Genomic DNA, 18,858 nt, shown 5'->3' on the forward strand with positions numbered 1-18,858 from the left:
AGTGTGTTGGATCTAAGTCAAAAAGGCATTGTTACTAAGTCTAAGGGAAAAATGTAAAGAAATTAAAAAAATAAATTTTCTAAAAATCCATGTGGAAAATGGGATGAAAATTTTTATTTCTAAGTAAAATTATAATAAAACTTTTACAGTATTTGATGTGTCTAATCCATCTAATGTTATTATCATTTTCACAGAAACAAATGAAGTTCTAGATTATTTTCTTTCCATATATAGCATTGTTAGATATCAATACATTTATAACACCCCAGTCTAGTTACAGCTTTTCACTTTTTTTGCTTGCCTGCTGATGATTAATCAATTTTTTTACTATGAAAATTTACCACTTATCTACCTAGCCTCCCCAGATTTATATGTTAATTCCATGGCTAGTCTACAATATGACTTCACTCAATCTTATTATAAAAACCTAAAATATTTGAATACATTTCTAAATCACTTTGATATCTTCAAAACCAAAATGGTTCAAAATCATTCGGAAATTTACCATCAATGAAATCATAATGTTCAACGGTGATGTTAGAGGATATGAGTTTTCTTATTAAATGCTATTTTAAAGAGGCATACTAAAATTGATTTTTAACTTGGTACAATGAAGAGTGCTAGGTTTAGAGATAAAGAAGCTCATCTCAAATTCTCTCCCACTTAGTACTTATATGACTTGTATAATAACTATCTAGGCCTTAGATGCCACATCTGAAAAAACTAGATAACTGGACTGGATGACTTCTAAAGTTTCCTTCCTGCTCTAAACCAGTGGATCTAAAAACAATCCTATCTATAATTACTTTATAAAAAAATGCAATTGTAAGAGGTATTTACTATATACTTATATTGGCATATTAATTTGGAATAGTTAAGTAAAATAAATTCATTTAACATAAACTTTCAACTTTTTTACATCTTTCAAAAAGTAACAAGTAACATTGCAGCTATAATCATTTCTTTTTTATGATTGAATTCACAAAATTTTGACCCATTTTAAAATTCATCATGAAACTTTGCTTTCATAATATTGGATATTAAGCATATTTTTGATGAAAAATCCACTTAATCTGAGTCCAGTCTTGAGTTCACAGATTTTCATTGAAGCTTAAGACATGTAAGGTTCCAAGCCAATGAAACATGTTTATTACTATCTCTTAAATAAATTTTTAAAATTTTCATAATTCATAGAATGCTGCAAGATCTTATGGCAGTATTATATCTCCATTTGGGAATTTCTACAATTCCAGAAAAAATTTGATTCTTGATATGCAAAAATATTCATAATTTTTTCAGTAGGTATAAGAACTAAGGCTTAATGAAAAATTTTTTCTAATTCCCCAAATGTCTTTTAGGGTAGATATTTTATGGTCTGATAAAGATGCTTAGATCTTTTAGATTCACCTAGACTTGCTGGGGTAGGGGGAGAATTATATGTGCGTATAGCTTTTTCAGTCTTCAGAATTCTAGTCTATATATTGTCTTGCTAGTGACAAGTATTTTTTTTTCTCTGGTTGGCTTTTTTTTGTAAATTGGTTTTACACCAAAGACTATTACCTTTAATTTGGGGGGGGGGGGGTTATCTTATTATGTAACTTTGCTATCTCCTATACTTTATTTTTCTTCCTTAAGGATATGATTTCTCTCTCATCACATTCAACTTAGATCAATGTTTACTAAGGAAACGATGTAAAGACTAACAGACTACCTTCTGTGGGGGTGGGGGGGGGAGGGAGGGAGGCAAGATTCGGGAAAAAATTGTAAAAACTATCAATAAATACATACATACATGAATGAATGAATGGGTCTCTTAGGTTTTAAGAAGTCTGTTACAAAAATCGTACAGGAATCAATAACAACCCCTAAGATTGCCTTTAATTTTCTGAGGATTTCTGAAAACTTTTTATCAGTTCTTTTTTTTTTTGTTTTTGATTGAATTTTAACAATGCACATAGGAAAGTGCATTCTGTTTAAATGATAAATACTTGACTTTCTCACATCAACTTTTTCACTTCAGTATCTCTAATAGTCTTTGAAAAGTTCTTTAAGAGTTTTCATACTTCCTTGGAATAAAATCCATTCCTAAAAAAAAAAAAATTAAAACACAACAGAGAACAAAGAAATGTGCACAGCAAAAAATCCAAAATTTAATAGAGAACTAACTGAAGGTGGGAAAATCAACTCAAGTCATCCGTTGTCAGCCTGGTATCAAGAGAATATGTATGATGAATGCTATCACAAAATTAAACATCAGAATTCCTGCTTGTCCCAAGTAATTCATACCTCCCATTGTACACAGATCTGTGACAACCCATGTGGTTACTCCTCGCCACAATATTACAGATTACAACCTAGTCATACCTTTCCAACTTGGAAAATTCTTGTCAACATTCTCACTAAATATTTAATAAGGGATAAGACCACTGGGTCAAAAGATCTTCCTCTAGATCAGGTCAGTAAATTATGGTTCAAGTGTCAACTTCTGCCAGGTCTTTGTATGGTCTTAGGAATGATTTCTATTTTTACATCCAATAAAACTTTATTTAAAAAATTTAAAAACCATTCTTAGCTCATGGACTGGATTTAGCCCATAGGCTATAATTGCTGATCCCTAAAGTAGATCTCATGGTACTTCACAGTTCCCAATTAAATATTGTTATTCATTGTTAAATAGTTACTCGTTCCTAAATTATCAGTCTATTTTTTCCTTGATCATACATAACACCTGATAGCAACCACTATGCTAATTTTTCCAAGGTAATTCTTCATTGCTGATTTGTGGTAGCCTACACAGAATTATCATCCTTGGTCCTAGAACTGTATGCATATTAAGACCCAGATAACATTGGGCAGAACTGTTTGTTTTGTTCTGGGGTTTTTTGGGGTTTTTGCAAGGCAATGGGGTTAAGTGACTTGCCCAAGGTCACACAGCTAGTTAATTATTAAGTATCTGAGGCTGGATTTGAACTCAAAGGCCCAAGGATGTTATCTTCCAATTAGTCTAATAGATGATCCAAAACAGAGGACAATTAATTATCTTAGTTCAACTCCCACCTTCTGTCCGAACTACTCCAAAAGTTTGCCTATCTCAAATTTGCCTGCCTCAAGTCTCTCACCTCTTTGATTCATCTTCCACACAGCTGGTAAAGTGATTTTCCTAGCAAAGTCTAATTATGTTTCTCCCTTACTCAACAGATTCCAGAGGCTATTATCTCTATATGAAAACATAAATGCCACTATTTGGAACATAAAGCCCATCACAATCTGGTCCAAACCTACTTTTTAAGGCTTAGCATATATTCCAAAGGCAACAATTCATTTCTAATATTCATTTTACTGAAGAGGTTGGCCCCCAAACCTGGAAAGCCTGCATACTAAGTTTACTTTTGCTCCTTTAAAAGCTAAGTTTCTTTCAAAGCTAAGTTCAAGCTCCAACTCTTACATAAGGACCTTCTTGATAATTCCTACTAATGCCTCTTTACAAAGGTTACTAGGTAATTTTTTTAAAAGGGGGAGGTACATAGCTACATTTACAAACAAATAAGTTTCATTGTGTATATAAGTTTCATTGTGTATATTCAACACATATAGGAAATGTCTAACAAATGCCTCTTAATAAACTGATAGATAAAAAAGATAAATTTTTTGATCTTGCTACTTTATTTCTTTTTTCCCCATTTTACTCTTGCCCAAAGCATGTATTCCACCCTTTCTCCCACTTCATTCAATTCATGTTCCAATAAGCAGCCTCTACAGTAAAAGAGAACCTATCTTCTTAAAACAAGTTAAACATTGCAAGTATTGCCATTCCTATTTTACAAATATGAAAATGGGCACAAAGAAGGGGGATGACTTGACAGCTTATGGTTCAGAAAGAGGAGATGTGGGGAGACAATAATTTGAAACTGGGTTCATTTGAAAATAACTGCTGTCAAATTCTCTGTTCCTCTAAAAAGAATCTTAATGCTAAAAACAAATAAAACTATATTCTAGTATATACTAGATAATCTCTAAATGTACAATATCAATACCAACATTTTATCTCTACCTGTGACGTTTATTCAATAACTTCAATTCATATATCTAACTATCTGAATTTATCAAATGCTAAATGACTTAATATGAATATCTCCTTAAAATGGTCAGGGATCTATCTTTCCAGAGACAACATGCCCATATAAGGTCTGAAACACAATACTGCCTCCTACCCTATGCAATCACAAAACAACTTTTATTTGAGTTAGCATTTTATTTTCCCCCAATGTTCATAAGCTATGGCAAATTTCATGCAGTTTACTTCATTTCCAACTTAGATAAAGAGACCTAACTGAAAATTGTAAAATAATATAGTAAAAGGTAGAGTATTTAATATGTAATTTTCACATAGGCCAGCTAAGTAAAGGTTCAAAGTTATTTTTTTTTCAACAAGTATTTATTCAGCACCTATTTCCAAGGCTGTTGATTACTGCAGCAGACCTAGACAGGTTGAGTAAATTTTTGTGGCCTATGCTCCTAGGTAGTATGGTTACATGGCAGTCATGAAGGGGTACTGAATTCTGTTATATGGCCCCTGACAGGTTTTTGTGGGGTAATGCAGCCCAGAAGAACAAAAACGTTGGACACCCAATACAGTTTGGAAGTCACCTAAAACTCAGGTAAAGTGACCTACAAAAGGACAGGGTTAGGAAAATCACTGAAGTCCCTTTTAAAGCTAGGCTTTTGATTGGCAATACTGGATAAGCCATGCCCCAATCTCATCACAGAAGTCTCTCTAAACAAGCTTCTCTGTCTGGGAAGTTCAAAGGATCCCAGAGAGGACAAGGTTGATTATTAAGGGACCTCCTCTTACCAGTTCTTGTCTATGACAAATAAGTTTCTAAAAACATCCTACTCCTTGAGGTTTCTAGAGACTGGGAGTTACCTGAACCATGATTAAACTTCAATGAGCAATAAAATGTTTAGATGAAATCTTAAGATTTTATCAGTCTGATCTAAGATGCTAATATTTTAGACAATCTCACATCAAACTAAAATAAAAATTATAGCAATTGAAAATAAACAACTACGAAAAAGAAAGTTAGTATTTTTACCCCAATCCCTCCTTGGTGATTTACAATTATTGTCCCTTTGAATGAAAATAATAATGAAGTCACAATGACCTCATACCAGATCAAGGAGCATTTCTGATGTGACCCTCAAGTTCAAATATTCTCAGAATTAAAAAAATCCACTTCCACTTAAAATATTCACAACAATATGTCTCCTAAGAAGGATACCATGCTACCCGAATCTAAATCCAAGAACTATTAAGTAAGCAAGACTGAAAGCACAGGAAACAACAACTGGTAATCTATGCAAAAGATACAAAGGAGAAAATAAAAAGTTACTTGGCTTATGTTGTTGAAACAATGTCAAATCTTATGAATCTCAAACCTATTACATGCCTAACAGATAAAAAACAAGTCAAAGGTAAATTATCAATTATAATTGGATTTAGAAAATTGATGGTAGGGGCGGCTAGGTGGCATAGTGGATAAAGCACCGGCCTTGGAGTCAGGTGTGCCTGGGTTCAAATCCAGTCTCAGACACTTAATAATTACCTAGCTGTGTGGCCTTGGGCAAGCCACTTAACCCCATTTGCCTTGCAAAAACCTAAAAAAAAAAAATTGATGGTAGTGCCAAAAGATCAAAGAATCTTGAAGGAGTATTAACATTTGCAGCTGTCTTTTTTTTTTTTGCTCAAACATTTCAAAACTAGAGCAAGAGTTCATTATTTGAACTAAAATTATGATATAAGAATTACTCCTCTCTGGTGATACAAACAGGTTCTAAAGTCCCCAAGAAAAGTTAATGATCAATTAAGTATGACCTGGAGGAAGAACTCAATACAAAATGTTGAAGAGAACTGTCAAAGAATGCAAAGTTACATAAAATTATATAGAAAATTACATACAAATTTCAATATTAAAATGTCCAATTTCATATGTTAAAGTGGTTATTCTCAACCTGCCCATTCACATTATGTCCATATGTTAAAGTGGTTATTCTCAACTTGCCCATTCACATTATGTCCACTTATCTTAAAACAGTCACATGAATTCCAAAAAAGCCCATGTGCACCTAAAAACCAATGTATTTTGAACAAGTTAACAAGCATTGATGAAGCACTATCTTCTGGGCATGGTGACAAGTGCTGGAGATATAAAGAAGGGAAAAACACCACTCCTGGTCTCAAGCACTGAGCAGCCCTTCCAGACCCTCTTCTCCCCTCCCCTCTAGGACCTTCTCTCACTAACTCTGGGTTTTCTACCCCCCCACCCACCCATCTCCTAGTTCTTCTTTGTAGCAGGCTGAATCTGCACTCTGCTGCTCATAGCTCTGACTTTCACAGATCCTACTCTTCCCCCACCCCCCACCCCACAAAATTCCTCTTATGCATTTTCTTCCCCCTTAGACTTCAAGCTCCTGGAAGTCAGGAGGTCAGGCTTTCTTTTTCCTGTTGTTATCCCTAGGGTTTTTGCACAGAACCTGGCACACACAGAAGGCACTAATAAATGCTTCCTGAAGATGCTCTGAGAGGACATGGGTGGAAATTGAGTCAAGTCCTCAAAGAAGCAGGGTGACCTCAGAAGGATAAGGGTGCAGAGTATGCCTAGGAGCACAGGCATAGAGGCAGGAAAAAACCAGACAGAGGGTGCTCTAAATGACAGAGTTTGTATCTGATCCTGAATCCATTCTGTCTGCCAGGTACTCTCACTCATTTGATTCTCCCAACAGGCTGGTATTATACCCAATGACTGCTAAGGAAACTGAGGCACAGTTAAAGGAGGACACAGCGAGTAAGTGTCTCTGGCTGAACACTCCAGTGCCACCCAACTGCTTCCTCTTCAGGGTTAAGAGAGCCACCCTGAGGCTCAACGAGCAGGAGAATGAAACACTCACACCTATCCATTAAAAATATCCCATTGGTCAAAATCAGAAACAGAACTCGATAACTGAGTGTATGATAAAATGAAAATTAGAAATTACCTACTAAAAAATTCCTGGGGCAGCTACGTGGCACAGTGGATAGAGCACTGGCCCTGGAATCAGAAGTACCTGAGTTCAAATCTGGCCTCAGACACTTAGTAATTACCTAGCTGTGTGGCCTTGGGCAAGCCACTTAACCCATTGCCTTGCAAAAGGAAAAAAAAATACTTATTTTATATTGATAGGAGCCCTGTTTGTGGTGGCAAAAAAAATTGGAAATTAAGTGAATGTCCTTCAGTTAGGGAACAGTTTAACAAACTGTGGTATATGTATGTCATGGAACACTACTGTTCTATTAGAAACCAGGAAGACTGGGAATTCAGGGAAGCCTGGAGGGAACTGATGCTGAGCAAGATGAGCAGAACCAGAAAAACACTGTATACTCTAACAGCAACATGGGGGTGATGATCTACCTTGATGTACTTGCTCATCCCATTAGTACAACAATAAGGGAAAATTTGGGGTTATCTGCAATGGAGAATAGCATCTGCATCCAAAGAAAGAATTATGGACTTTGAACAAAGACCAAATTAGAAAAAAAAAATGTTATATTATTATATAATTTTACTATCTCATACTTTATTTTTTTTCCTTAAGGAGATGATTTCTCTGTTATCACATTCAACTGAGATCAATGTATAACATGGAACCAATATAAAGACTAACAGAATGCTTTCTGTGGGGGGTGGGAGGACGGAAGCAAAAATGGGAAAATTGTAAAACTAAAAATAAATAAAATCTTTCTTAAAAAGGGGGGGGGCTGGGTGGCGCAGTGTATAGAGCACCAGCCCTGGAGTCAGGAGTACCTGAGTTCAAATCCGACCTCAGACACTTAATAATTCTCTAGCTGTGTGACCTTAGGCAAGCCACTTAACCCCATTTCCCTTGCAAACACCTAAAAAAAAAAAAACAAAAACAAAACAAAAAAAATTAAGTTAACCAACTAGTATATAAAAAAAAATCCCTAATTTTATTAGCTGCTGGGAAAACTGGAAAGAAGCCTGGGAGAAACAAGTCTGAGACCAATACCTAATGCTCTATAACAAAATATATTCTAAATGGTTCTATAACATTAATATTAAAGATCACATTCTAAAAATACTGGAAAAACAGGTCATACACTTTTCACAATATAGATAAAAGACATGCTTTAAAAAAAAAGAGACAGAGGCAATTACAAAGGATAAAATAGATAACAATTATATGAAATGAAAAGCTTCTGCATTCATAACATTCATCCAGTATAAGAAAGGGAATGATCAAATGGGGAGAAAAAAAGCTTTGAATCAAATTTCACTGATAAGGGATTGATCTAAAATATATGTAAAAAATAAATATTCATAAAACTAATAGTCATTCTCCAGAGATAAAGGGAAAGAGATATGAAAGAATAGTTTTCAAAATAACTGCAAAGTTCACACAATCACATGAAAGAATGTTCCAAAAATAAAAAAGTAAAGAAACAATGTTCCAAATCACTATTAATGAGAAAAGCAATTTAAAACAACTTTTCAGTTTCTACCGTACACCAAAGATGACTAAAAAATGGCAATACTCAATGTGAGAGGGATTGTAGAATAATGACAGGCACACTAATATTACTCTTGGTGGAGCTTTTAAATGATATAACCATTTTGGAAAGCAATTTGCAATCATGCAAAATAAAATGATTAAAATGGCCATATCTCTTGAACCATAAACTCCATTAGTGGACTTATTCTTCCAGGAAGAAAATCACCATATGAACCAAAATATTTATTAGTAGCATTGTTGTGATAGCAAAGAATTGGAAACAAAGTCGCCATCAACTGAGAAATAGATAAATTGTGGTACATGAATGAATTAAAATATTACTGTGCTGTAAGAAATGATACATGTGATGAATACAGCCAGTGAAAAAGATATCTACATGAACTGTTGCATAGGGAAATAATCAGAGGAAAGAAAACATACAGAATAACTATAACAATATAAACAAAAAGATAATAACCACATACAAAAAAACTCAAAAGGGAATGTACCCAAATTATAAAAATCAAACATGATCCTCTGTGGTGGTCTACTATACTGTGTTGATTTTTTCCTCTTTTTTTCCTTCTTTCTTTTCTGTCCTTAATAAAATATTCCTTATAATTTGGAATGGATCTCTGATACTGGGAAGGGAAATAACTGTGACGATGTTAAAATAGGAGACCATCAATAAAAACTAAAATCTTTAAAGTATTTCAAAAAAGAAATTTCTTTAGATAGTTAAGTGGAGGATATTAGAGGTGAGAAATGGAAAAGCTGAGGCAAGGAAACTAGTGAAGGTAAAAATGACAAGGTTTAACAAGAAAATGTACATGTGGGATGAATGAGATTACGGAGTAGAACTGAGATTGAAAAGAAGAGCAGATGGTAATGCACTCAACAGTAATTGAGAAGTTGGACGAGGTAAGGGTTTGGGAAGAAAGATATGAGTCCTATGTCAAACATGCTGAATTTTGAGATACTTTCAGCATCCTCAATTTGAGCTATCCAAAAAAACACTGGTGATATGTGACTGAAGCTCAAGAGAAGTAGCATCAGATATATAGATATGGAAATCATGTGCAGAGATGATAACTCAATCCAGGGAAGCTGATGAGATTGCTAGGCATAGAGGAAGAAGAGAGTCCAGGGCGGATATCTGAAAGAACTACAATGTAGTAAACAAGAAAGATTGTTTTTAAAATAAGCAAAGGAGACAAAGAAGCAATAAGTAGAAATTTTAAAAGGAAATAGTTTCACAAAAATCTAGTAAGAAAAGAATATCCAGAGAGAAGCTGCAAATGCTGCATTAGTCAAGTAGGATAAGGACAGTTTTCACAATTAAATTCACTTCAGTTTTCATAATTAAAAGCTTAGTGCTAATTTCAGAGAGGACAGGTTCAAGTTGAATGAACGAATGACGAGTTTTTTGAAGAGAAAGAAGGAAAAAAGTAGAACAAGAAGTTTGGCTGAGAAGGAAAAGAGAAAATACAGAATGATAGCTTGATTAAGTGAGGATTTTTAAAGTTTGAGGGGAGACAAGAATGTGCTTGGAGATACCAGGAACAAAGAGGACTTGTTTAATATTACTTCTGTGCAGAGTTTTACCAAAGGAAAAAATTAGCCTACCATAATGTCTGACCAAAACCCATCTGAGAATGTTCTTAGATGAGCATACCTATCTTTGAATGGAGAAAATTTCTATATGATCCATTTACTAATTCATCTAACAAGTATAGATTAAAAAAAAGTTCTAATTAAATAGAATTTCTGCCTTACTAAATATTTGCTTTTGCCTGATTATGTGATATAAATTTGAAGCTAGTAAAACTTACATGTAATTCAAGTAAATTTTTATTTGCTGAATCCTACATATAGAAGCAGAAATTATTAAGAGTTAGCCTAATAAGAGGGAAAATTAAAATATAATTCATAAATTTTAAAACTGTTCTCTGCTGTTGGTACAATAATAGTAGTTGCTTTTTAACTAGGATATTGGTAGGAAAATCCAAGTTATTTTCAAAACTAAAGACCAAATGAAAATTATATGGAAACAAAAACTCTTATTTACCATCATGAAACATATCACACAAAGGTTATAGATAAGCTTCCTATAAACATTATATACAGCAACATAATCCTGCCCTAGAAATCTAACTATATCGAAAGTTATCACTAGGAGATCTCTTGACAACCATACCCCCACTTTATTTTTAAGTAAAATTCGTGGCACAGAAACAAACTTGTTCAGAAATTTACAAACAAGTCAAGATAGTGGAATGACATAAAATAATAAAACAAAGAAAGAATTTTAGCTTTAATTTGTTCTCTTTAACATCTCTTACGTTAACAATTAAGAGAAAAACAACAATGATAACAAAGAAATGGGGTAAAGAAGGCTAGTTCATCCACTAATTGGATAGTTATTTGATAATGATGATGGTAAGATAATGATGATAATGATGGTAATTATGATAACAATGATGATGACAGGAAAAAGATCAATAGAGTACTTTAGGTTTACAAAGTGCTTTATATATTATTTCATTCAAATTCATACAACTTTGGAAGGTAGACATTATTATTCTCATTTTATAGATGAGGAAATCGAAGCAAAGGTTAAGAGATTTTCCCAGGGTCTTATAACCACTAAGCATTTGAAGCAGGATTTGAACTCAAAAATTTCTACTCAAAGTCCAGTGCCCTATCTGTTGTACTACCTCAATAAAAATTGGGTAAAGTATACTGATTCTTACATTCTATCATTCAACCCATTTACACAAGCAAAACCCTACAAACTGGCTTCCCTCCCTTGAATAACCCATACTTTTAAAATAAAATAAAATAAAAAATAAAATAAAAACACATTCCAAATACATAAATGTGAAGAGGGACATCTACACACATCCATATACATACACCCATCTACAAACACAAACACAAACACACACACACACACACACACACACACACACACACACACAAGGGACAACTACTGATTAACAAAACAAATCAGATAAGTGAAACTGAAAGGAGGAATCTAGGAGTCAGTGAATTCATAACAGCCTGGATTCAAGGAATAAAAATCATTTGCACAAGAGACATTTCTGTAAATCTCAATTAAAGTCGATCGATATTAGAAGCAGAAATCTATTGAGGCAGGTAGGGGGGAAAAACACAAATGAATTGTGATAAATCTTAGATAAGGCATTTAATTTTTGTGTTCATTAAAATATCTGTAAATAATAAGGGGATAATTTTCACATTATCTTGAAGAGTTGTAATTTAGACTGCTGGGAATTTTTTATCAAGTACTTCAGGGCTTAAGCCCTGGAGAGCAACTCTCACAAAATTTCAACTACTACCACTGTTAGTGACAGAATAGTAGGGAAGATAGATCAATGATCTGCCTCAATATAACTAATTCTTTGAATTCATATAGGAAAGGAGTTATATAAAACATAACACAGTAATACTATATCAGACATGAGACAGATATCTTTAATTCAATATTTTACAAGAATAAGTTCAAATAGAAGTCTTTGACTTTAAGAAACACATCTTTATTACATGTAAGTATTTAACTTATGTCAATTCTCTCCCTTGAACACACTGAAAAACCAAGGAAATTCAGAAGTCCAAAAATTTCCAATATCATCCAAGTACTTAGTTGAATGTTCATTTCCAGTTTCATTTTGTCTTTTAATGAAACATGATCAAAATTTTATTTGGAATATAAATCAAATTTTATAATGCTGACAGTGAGAATTTCTTCATTTCTTGTGTTCTGGTTCATATATTATATAGTTAGCTGCCAAAATATTATTAATGTTAGAAAGATTAAATCATCTAGTATTAATATAGTAGAATGTCACCACTTTACATACAATTCTACAATTAACTCTGGACATTTGCAGAATAGCTGTATTTTGGGGAACAATAATTAACAGCCCATGAATGATAAACTTCCATTTATCCAGACTAATAAAGGAAAAGGGGGAACTTCCAGTTCTTAATAAACATTTTTTAAGTTATCCAGAACACTAAACACAATGACCAAGTTTCAAAGGCAGAAAATAGGGGCGGCTAGGTGGCGCAGTGGATAAAGCACCGGCCCTGGAGTCAGGAGTACCTGGGTTCAAATCCGGCCTCAGACACTTAATAATTACCTAGCCGTGTGGCCTTGGGCAAGCCACTTAACCCCATTGCCTAGCAAAAACCTAAAAAAAAAAAAAAAAAAAAAAAAAAAAAAACCCACAAAGGCAGAGAATATAAGAAAATGTACCAACATAATCACTTATTTAGAAATAACTGGATACCAGAGTTTAATGCACTGAAGTCTACAGCTGTAAAAATCAATACTCAATAAATAATACTGTAGCTATAAGGAACAAAGAGGAGAGAGTGGATAGAATCTGTACTGACCTTAAAATAACATCTGAGGCTCTTTTTGGAATAAGTCCCTGGTATTAATGATGTATTTGTCATTCATTTCTTAGAAAATAATGTGCTATCTAAAACACATGCAACACACACACACACACACACACACACACACCCCCATAACCATCCAATTTCTTTGAACTCCTTGCTTAAATTCTAGATAAATGAGAATTTACTATAATTAATTTTTTTTTGCAAGGCAATGGGGTTAAGTGGCTTGCCCAAGGCCACACGGCTAGGTAATTATTAAGTGTCTGAGGCCGGATTTGAACTCAGGTACTCCTGACTCCAGGGCCGGTGCTCTATCCACTGTGCCACCTAGCCACCCCTATAATTATTTTTTTTAAATAAGGCTTAACTGACTATAATGTCCTGTCAGGCTATGCATATTAAAAATAATTCAGTTCTGATATTTTGAAATAAAATCCAATAAAAAAGAGGGAAAAAATTATAATGGAGAAAAACTAGATAAACTACTAAAAAAAACCAATTAATTTTGCATGGACCACTTAACTTACTTTCTTGGTGAGTAATCTGGCCCAAATAATCTTCCCAAAATTTAACAACAAAAACCTTTTTTAAGTAAAAGCAGCCACGATATCAACTTTCAAAGAGTGTCTAGTAAAAATTACTTTTACCTGTAGATTGTTTTCTGTGACTCTGTTCCACCAAACCATATTGATGGGTACTCCTGATTTACACCTGTCAGCCAAGCAGCCAATAGGATTCTTTGCTTTTCGTGCTTTTGATCCCACCGGAACTAGCCTCTCCTCCAGCATCCCCAGTCGGTACTTCCTTGGCTATGAAAAAGAAGGAAAGAAACCAGGCCACTCCTAACATCCCTCAGACTTATCTAAACTAACTAGCAAAAAGAGGACATCTGGGGATTGGTGGAAAAGGAAATAATTTGAAAGTTTCTGATGAAGTTACCTCCCCATCCCTTATTCCCACATCAATCCATCATCCTGTCAGGCAGGTTTTGGGGACCATTACTTAGAAATACAATAGTCATATTTTAAAGTGAATTCTTCCAATGTATAGAGTACAGAAACTGATTCTGTTTCTATGCTAAAACTTTTAAAGTAAATTTGGAAATAAATGCTTCACAAAAGTTTCTCCACTAGCACTTACCTAGTCTCACTGCTTTATGAAGAAATGGCTCCAATGAAAGGAATTGTAAAATTATACAAACTATACTTTTTTCCTCTTTCTTACCCTCAACCCCCACCTGAAAGCCCAAATAAATACCTTCATTAATTCATGTTAAATAAAAAAATATGCTACCTAAACAATAAAAATTGAATTCTGGGAGAGTTAAGTCAAATAAAATTTAAATTCTACCAACTGTCCAGTTCTCTCTTCTGAATCTGTTCAGCATTAGACCTCAAACAGAAGCTTTATTTAAAGAGAAGAGAGTCAAAGAAATAAAATGAACATGAAAACTTCTACCATCTATTTCAAATATAAATTTCAAAATATTTTTCAAATGTTAAATATGAAGAAACTAATAATTTTGAACTATTTATCTATAAAGTAAGTCTAAGGAAGAATTTTTAAAGAAAATCAAACAAAAGTTCAATCTAAAAGAAACATTCTAAAACCCCATATTACAGATCTTATATATTTAATCTATTCAACAAAAGCTTTCTATGTTCCAAAAACAATTGTGTACTAGGCAAATAAATACAAGGTAATGAAGGGTGAGCTCAAGCAGTTTGGTGTCTATGTAGAAGGTACTATGGATAGATTTTGGAAAGGTCTCATTTAGGAGGTGACCTTTAAACTGAGCTTTGAAGGAAAACTAAAACTTGTAAGAGATGAAGGTAAGGAAAAAGTACATTCCAAGTATAGGGGAAAGCCTGTACAAAGGCTGAGAAGGGAAATGGAATATCATCTTGGAGCACAAGCCAGAATGCTGAAGAGGAGTAATGTATTATTATTAATAAGGTATGAAAGGCTTTAAATGCCAAAAACATAGAGTATGTATTTGATCCTAGAGGTAACTGAAATCAGACTATTCAATCTTTGAACAAATCAACCCTAAATAGCGAACATCACGAAGATTAGCAAACAGTCTTAATAGAGATAAGGTGTTTTCACTTCAATAACTTTAAACTTTTTCAGCCAACAGACTTTCAAAGTTTATTTTTTTCTCCACTGGTAACAAAGAAAGTCTTTATAGACTTTTCTAAAACAATTTGAGGCTACTCAAAAAAAAATAAGATTCCATTATTCCTAAAATTGCTTTTAAAATACAAAGAGAATTTCCTCAAATGAGAGGAATGTTTAAAAAACGCTTATTCCAAAATCAATTTATATACACTGATCAAATTAAAGTGAAATCAATTAACAAATTCTTGTTATGCAGCTATTATAAGTCAGGCACTGTGATAGCAATCAGTGATATAAAAACAATTTCAAACAATAAAATAACCCTTATTCCCAAAGAACTGTTAACGAAGTCAGAGGCATATAAAAAAACCAATGTACAAAATAACTTGCCATCCTTTTTTCTCCTTTTCTAAATCCTTTGCAATTTGGCTTCCAACCTAATCGTGCAATTAATCTTGCCAAACTTAACACTAAGCTGTTTTCTAATTGCTAAGATGTTATTCACTCATTGGTCACCCTTCTTGGTCTCTGTATTAACAGCACTGCTGAACCTTTTCTCAGAACACTCTCCTCTCTGGATTTTTCTAACACTGCACTCGCTTGGTTCTCTTCTTTGGATATCATCCAGACATGAATATTTACTATGGGTAGACCCCAAGATTCTGTCCTCTTCTCTTTTTGGCTAATCTCTCATTGGTGAACTCATTAGCTCCCATGGGATTCAATTATTATCCCTATTCAGATAATTCCAAGATTTATCACTATTTCTACTGAACTCTAAATCTGAATCACTACATACCAGACATTTCAAAATGGGTGGATCATAAGGCAACTCAAAACACTGTAACATGACCACTTACAGAACTTCCCATCTTCCCATAATCAAGATTCTTAACTTGCTGTTTCCTCCTTGAGCCCTTACTTTTGCTCACTCTCACATGTCTAATTAACTGCCAAATCTTGCCAAACACCTCCACAGTATCTCCTTCATGTCTCCTTCTCTCCATTCTCAATGTCATAACTCTAGTATACATGCCCTTATCCTCAAATGGACATTCCAAAGGCATCTCAAATTCAATATGCCTAAAATCATCTAGTCCTTTAAAATCTCTTCTCCAAATTTCCTACTGCTTTTGAGGGTATCTCTCTCTTTCTGTTCAACCCATGTTAAGGATGCCAAGAGTTAGCATAGTCCCTTCCCTTTCCCTTATCTACCATATCCAATCAGATGTTACACCTTGATAATTCGTGTTCATAAACTTTCCCTTCCCTTATTTCAAGTTTTAATCACCTACTTTCTGGTTTGCGCTTATTACATTTTTTCCCATCTCCAATTCTCCTTCCAAACAGCTGAAAAAAAAGAATCTTCTAAAAGTTAAAATCTATGACCTTCCCCTGTCCAAGAACTTTCAGCAGTACCCTAATGGCTTTGGGATGAAATACAAATTCCTTAGCTTGGCATTCAAAGCCCTTCACAATAAGGCTCCAGCCTCACTTGACTCCTCTTTATATACCAGATATTCCTGTCAAATTGGCCTATTAGCTGTTCCCAAACTTGGTCTTCTAGGTCCTGCTTTCATAAGGATATGCCTTAAATGGGCTTTCTTCTCACATTCACCACTCAGAATCTTAAGTTTTCTTTAAGCTCATCCAAGGGGGAACCTTCAATGGAACTTTTCCTGGTTTTCCTACTTGTTAATGTTTTGTTATTCCATAAATTGCTTCTTTATCTGTTATACAAGTTATATCTGCTAATATAAGCTCCTTGAAGGCAAGAAGCATTTCCTTGCTGTCTGTGAATCCCTAGTGCCCAGAACAGTACTATGCAACATATATTTAATAAATAGATTATTGAATTGTATCTGGAGAGGAAATCTGAGATGCTTTATCATCCTAATTAGTATCTTGGGATTATACTACATAAAAAAAGGTAATGGAAAGCAATTAGTTCATTCATTATCCTAACTTATGTTGCAATAAGACTGATAAAATAGTGTTAAATTTAAGTTTAGTAGAGATAACTTCCCACCCAGAAATTAAAAGACCAACTATAGATCAACTAAATAAAGAAACTTTCAAATTTTGCTATCACTAAGCAACAAAGAACTTGGAAAATAAGAACTGTAAATTAATTTGCTACCATGTAAATTAAAGATCTTCCAGAAGTACTTCTCATACTATATTCTTTCTAGATAAACATAAAAGAATCAAGCTAATATGAAGAAATGTTAACTTTTTTTTTTGCTTAGTATTTAACTAAGGCAAAGAACTGTATTAACAAAAAAAGAGTAACACTGGGTAAATTCAGTTAACATCTGAATTTTTCAGTTGCTCTGTTGTGTGTTAACAAGAATATTTTTTAAAAAACAGATCAAGAAAATGATCAGCATAAAGTACACCACAAGGTCCATTTCAAGGAATCATGTTATCAATGAAAGAATGCAGAAACAAAGTACTTCTGGCAATAAATTCAAATCTAATCCACCCTTTCTGCATAATAAAGGACCCATCTTATACCAAAGTATGTACTACAGCAAGGTTCCAGTGTATATATAAAATAAGAAGCAGAGAGAGTAATATTAAATAACTAATTCATATCTCATAATTTTGAAAACTGTAAAATGTATAGTAAAAGATAAAGCTCTAGATAACACCTTTGGGAAAAAAAAATGGGACTTCTCAAACAAATATGGAGTATAAATGAGATGTGAAGGTGAAAATTTTGTCTAACTATGAAAATAAACTGATTAAAACCATTTAAAAAGAAATAATGTAGTTACAATAAAAAACCAAGGCCAGTAATTAACCATTTCTTCCTTAAATGTTTTGTCTATTTCTGCCCATGCTAAAAAAAAATTCTAAATATGGACTAGATGACCTTTTCCAGCTCCCAAGTTCTATGACTCTGAATAACAAATGAAATGAACTACCCTTAATGCATGGAAATATGATATGATGAGAAAGGGGTGTTCGGATTCTCAGTTATTAAATATTTTTATTAGCTAAATTATCCAGAGCACCAAACATGAATGATCAATTTTCAATGAATGTGAATACAATAAAATGTGAACATAATCGAATCTTTCTTAAATTATTCAGAAATACATGGATACTTGCGGAGCTTGCAGTGCCTCAGGTCCACTGTTATGAAATTTTCATTTGGAGTCAGAGGATGTGGGTTCAGACCCCACCTGTGCTGCTTTCTACCTCTATGACCTTGGGTGGGTCACTTCACATCTCTGGGCCTCAGTTTCCTCATCTGTAAAATGAGGGGGTTGGACTAGATAACCCATAAAGTCCCTTTTAAGCCTAGAAGAACACATTTATACAAAGTAAAGAGAAGCCACAGGATAGGCTGGACTTTTGATAGCTGTTAGAAATCATCATTTATTCAATTAAGAAACATTATCTATTAACAAATTAATGCCATTAGAAAACACTTAATTAGCTTAGAGTTTCCTTTAAAATGTGAAGAAAAGGCCATATTTCTTTTTTTTAATTCTAAAATAAATATATTTACTAAAACTGATTTTCCTTCCATTATTACAGATTAGTAGCACTTCACTAAATTAGCAATGCTTTATTAAATTAATAGTGCTAAGAACAATATATAAGTCTAACTGAATTACTTATCTTCTCTGGGTCTTAGTTTCTCCATCTGTAAAATAAGAGTGCTAAACTAGATGACTTCAAAGGTCCCTTCCTGTCCTGACCTGTGTAAGCCTATGATCTTTATCCAATTTTATCAACTCAAAGTCATTA

The 18,858-nt window shown here is 33.6% G+C and overlaps 1 protein-coding gene and 1 long non-coding RNA gene across 3 annotated transcripts in view; one reads left to right on the top strand and one right to left on the bottom strand.

The window, feature by feature from the left end:
• PAN3 (poly(A) specific ribonuclease subunit PAN3) overlaps positions 1 to 18,858 on the bottom strand; it is a 146,116-nt gene that overhangs the window by 84,919 nt on the left and 42,339 nt on the right. The window contains exon 5 of one of the 2 annotated variants that reach the window (XM_074216145.1): positions 13,623 to 13,784. The exons of the other annotated variant lie outside the window; for it this stretch is intronic. Within the exon in view, the coding sequence (XP_074072246.1) occupies positions 13,623 to 13,784 (162 nt within the window). The remainder of the gene's footprint in view (positions 1 to 13,622; positions 13,785 to 18,858) is intronic. 2 annotated transcript variants of the gene reach the window in all.
• LOC141507948 (uncharacterized) overlaps positions 1 to 18,858 on the top strand; it is a 97,034-nt gene that overhangs the window by 38,500 nt on the left and 39,676 nt on the right. The window contains exon 2 of the long non-coding RNA XR_012474307.1: positions 4,581 to 4,658. This is a non-coding gene — a long non-coding RNA (uncharacterized LOC141507948). The remainder of the gene's footprint in view (positions 1 to 4,580; positions 4,659 to 18,858) is intronic.

This window comes from Macrotis lagotis, chromosome 1 (assembly GCF_037893015.1).
Source record: "Macrotis lagotis isolate mMagLag1 chromosome 1, bilby.v1.9.chrom.fasta, whole genome shotgun sequence".
Lineage (NCBI taxonomy): Eukaryota > Metazoa > Chordata > Mammalia > Peramelemorphia > Peramelidae > Macrotis > Macrotis lagotis.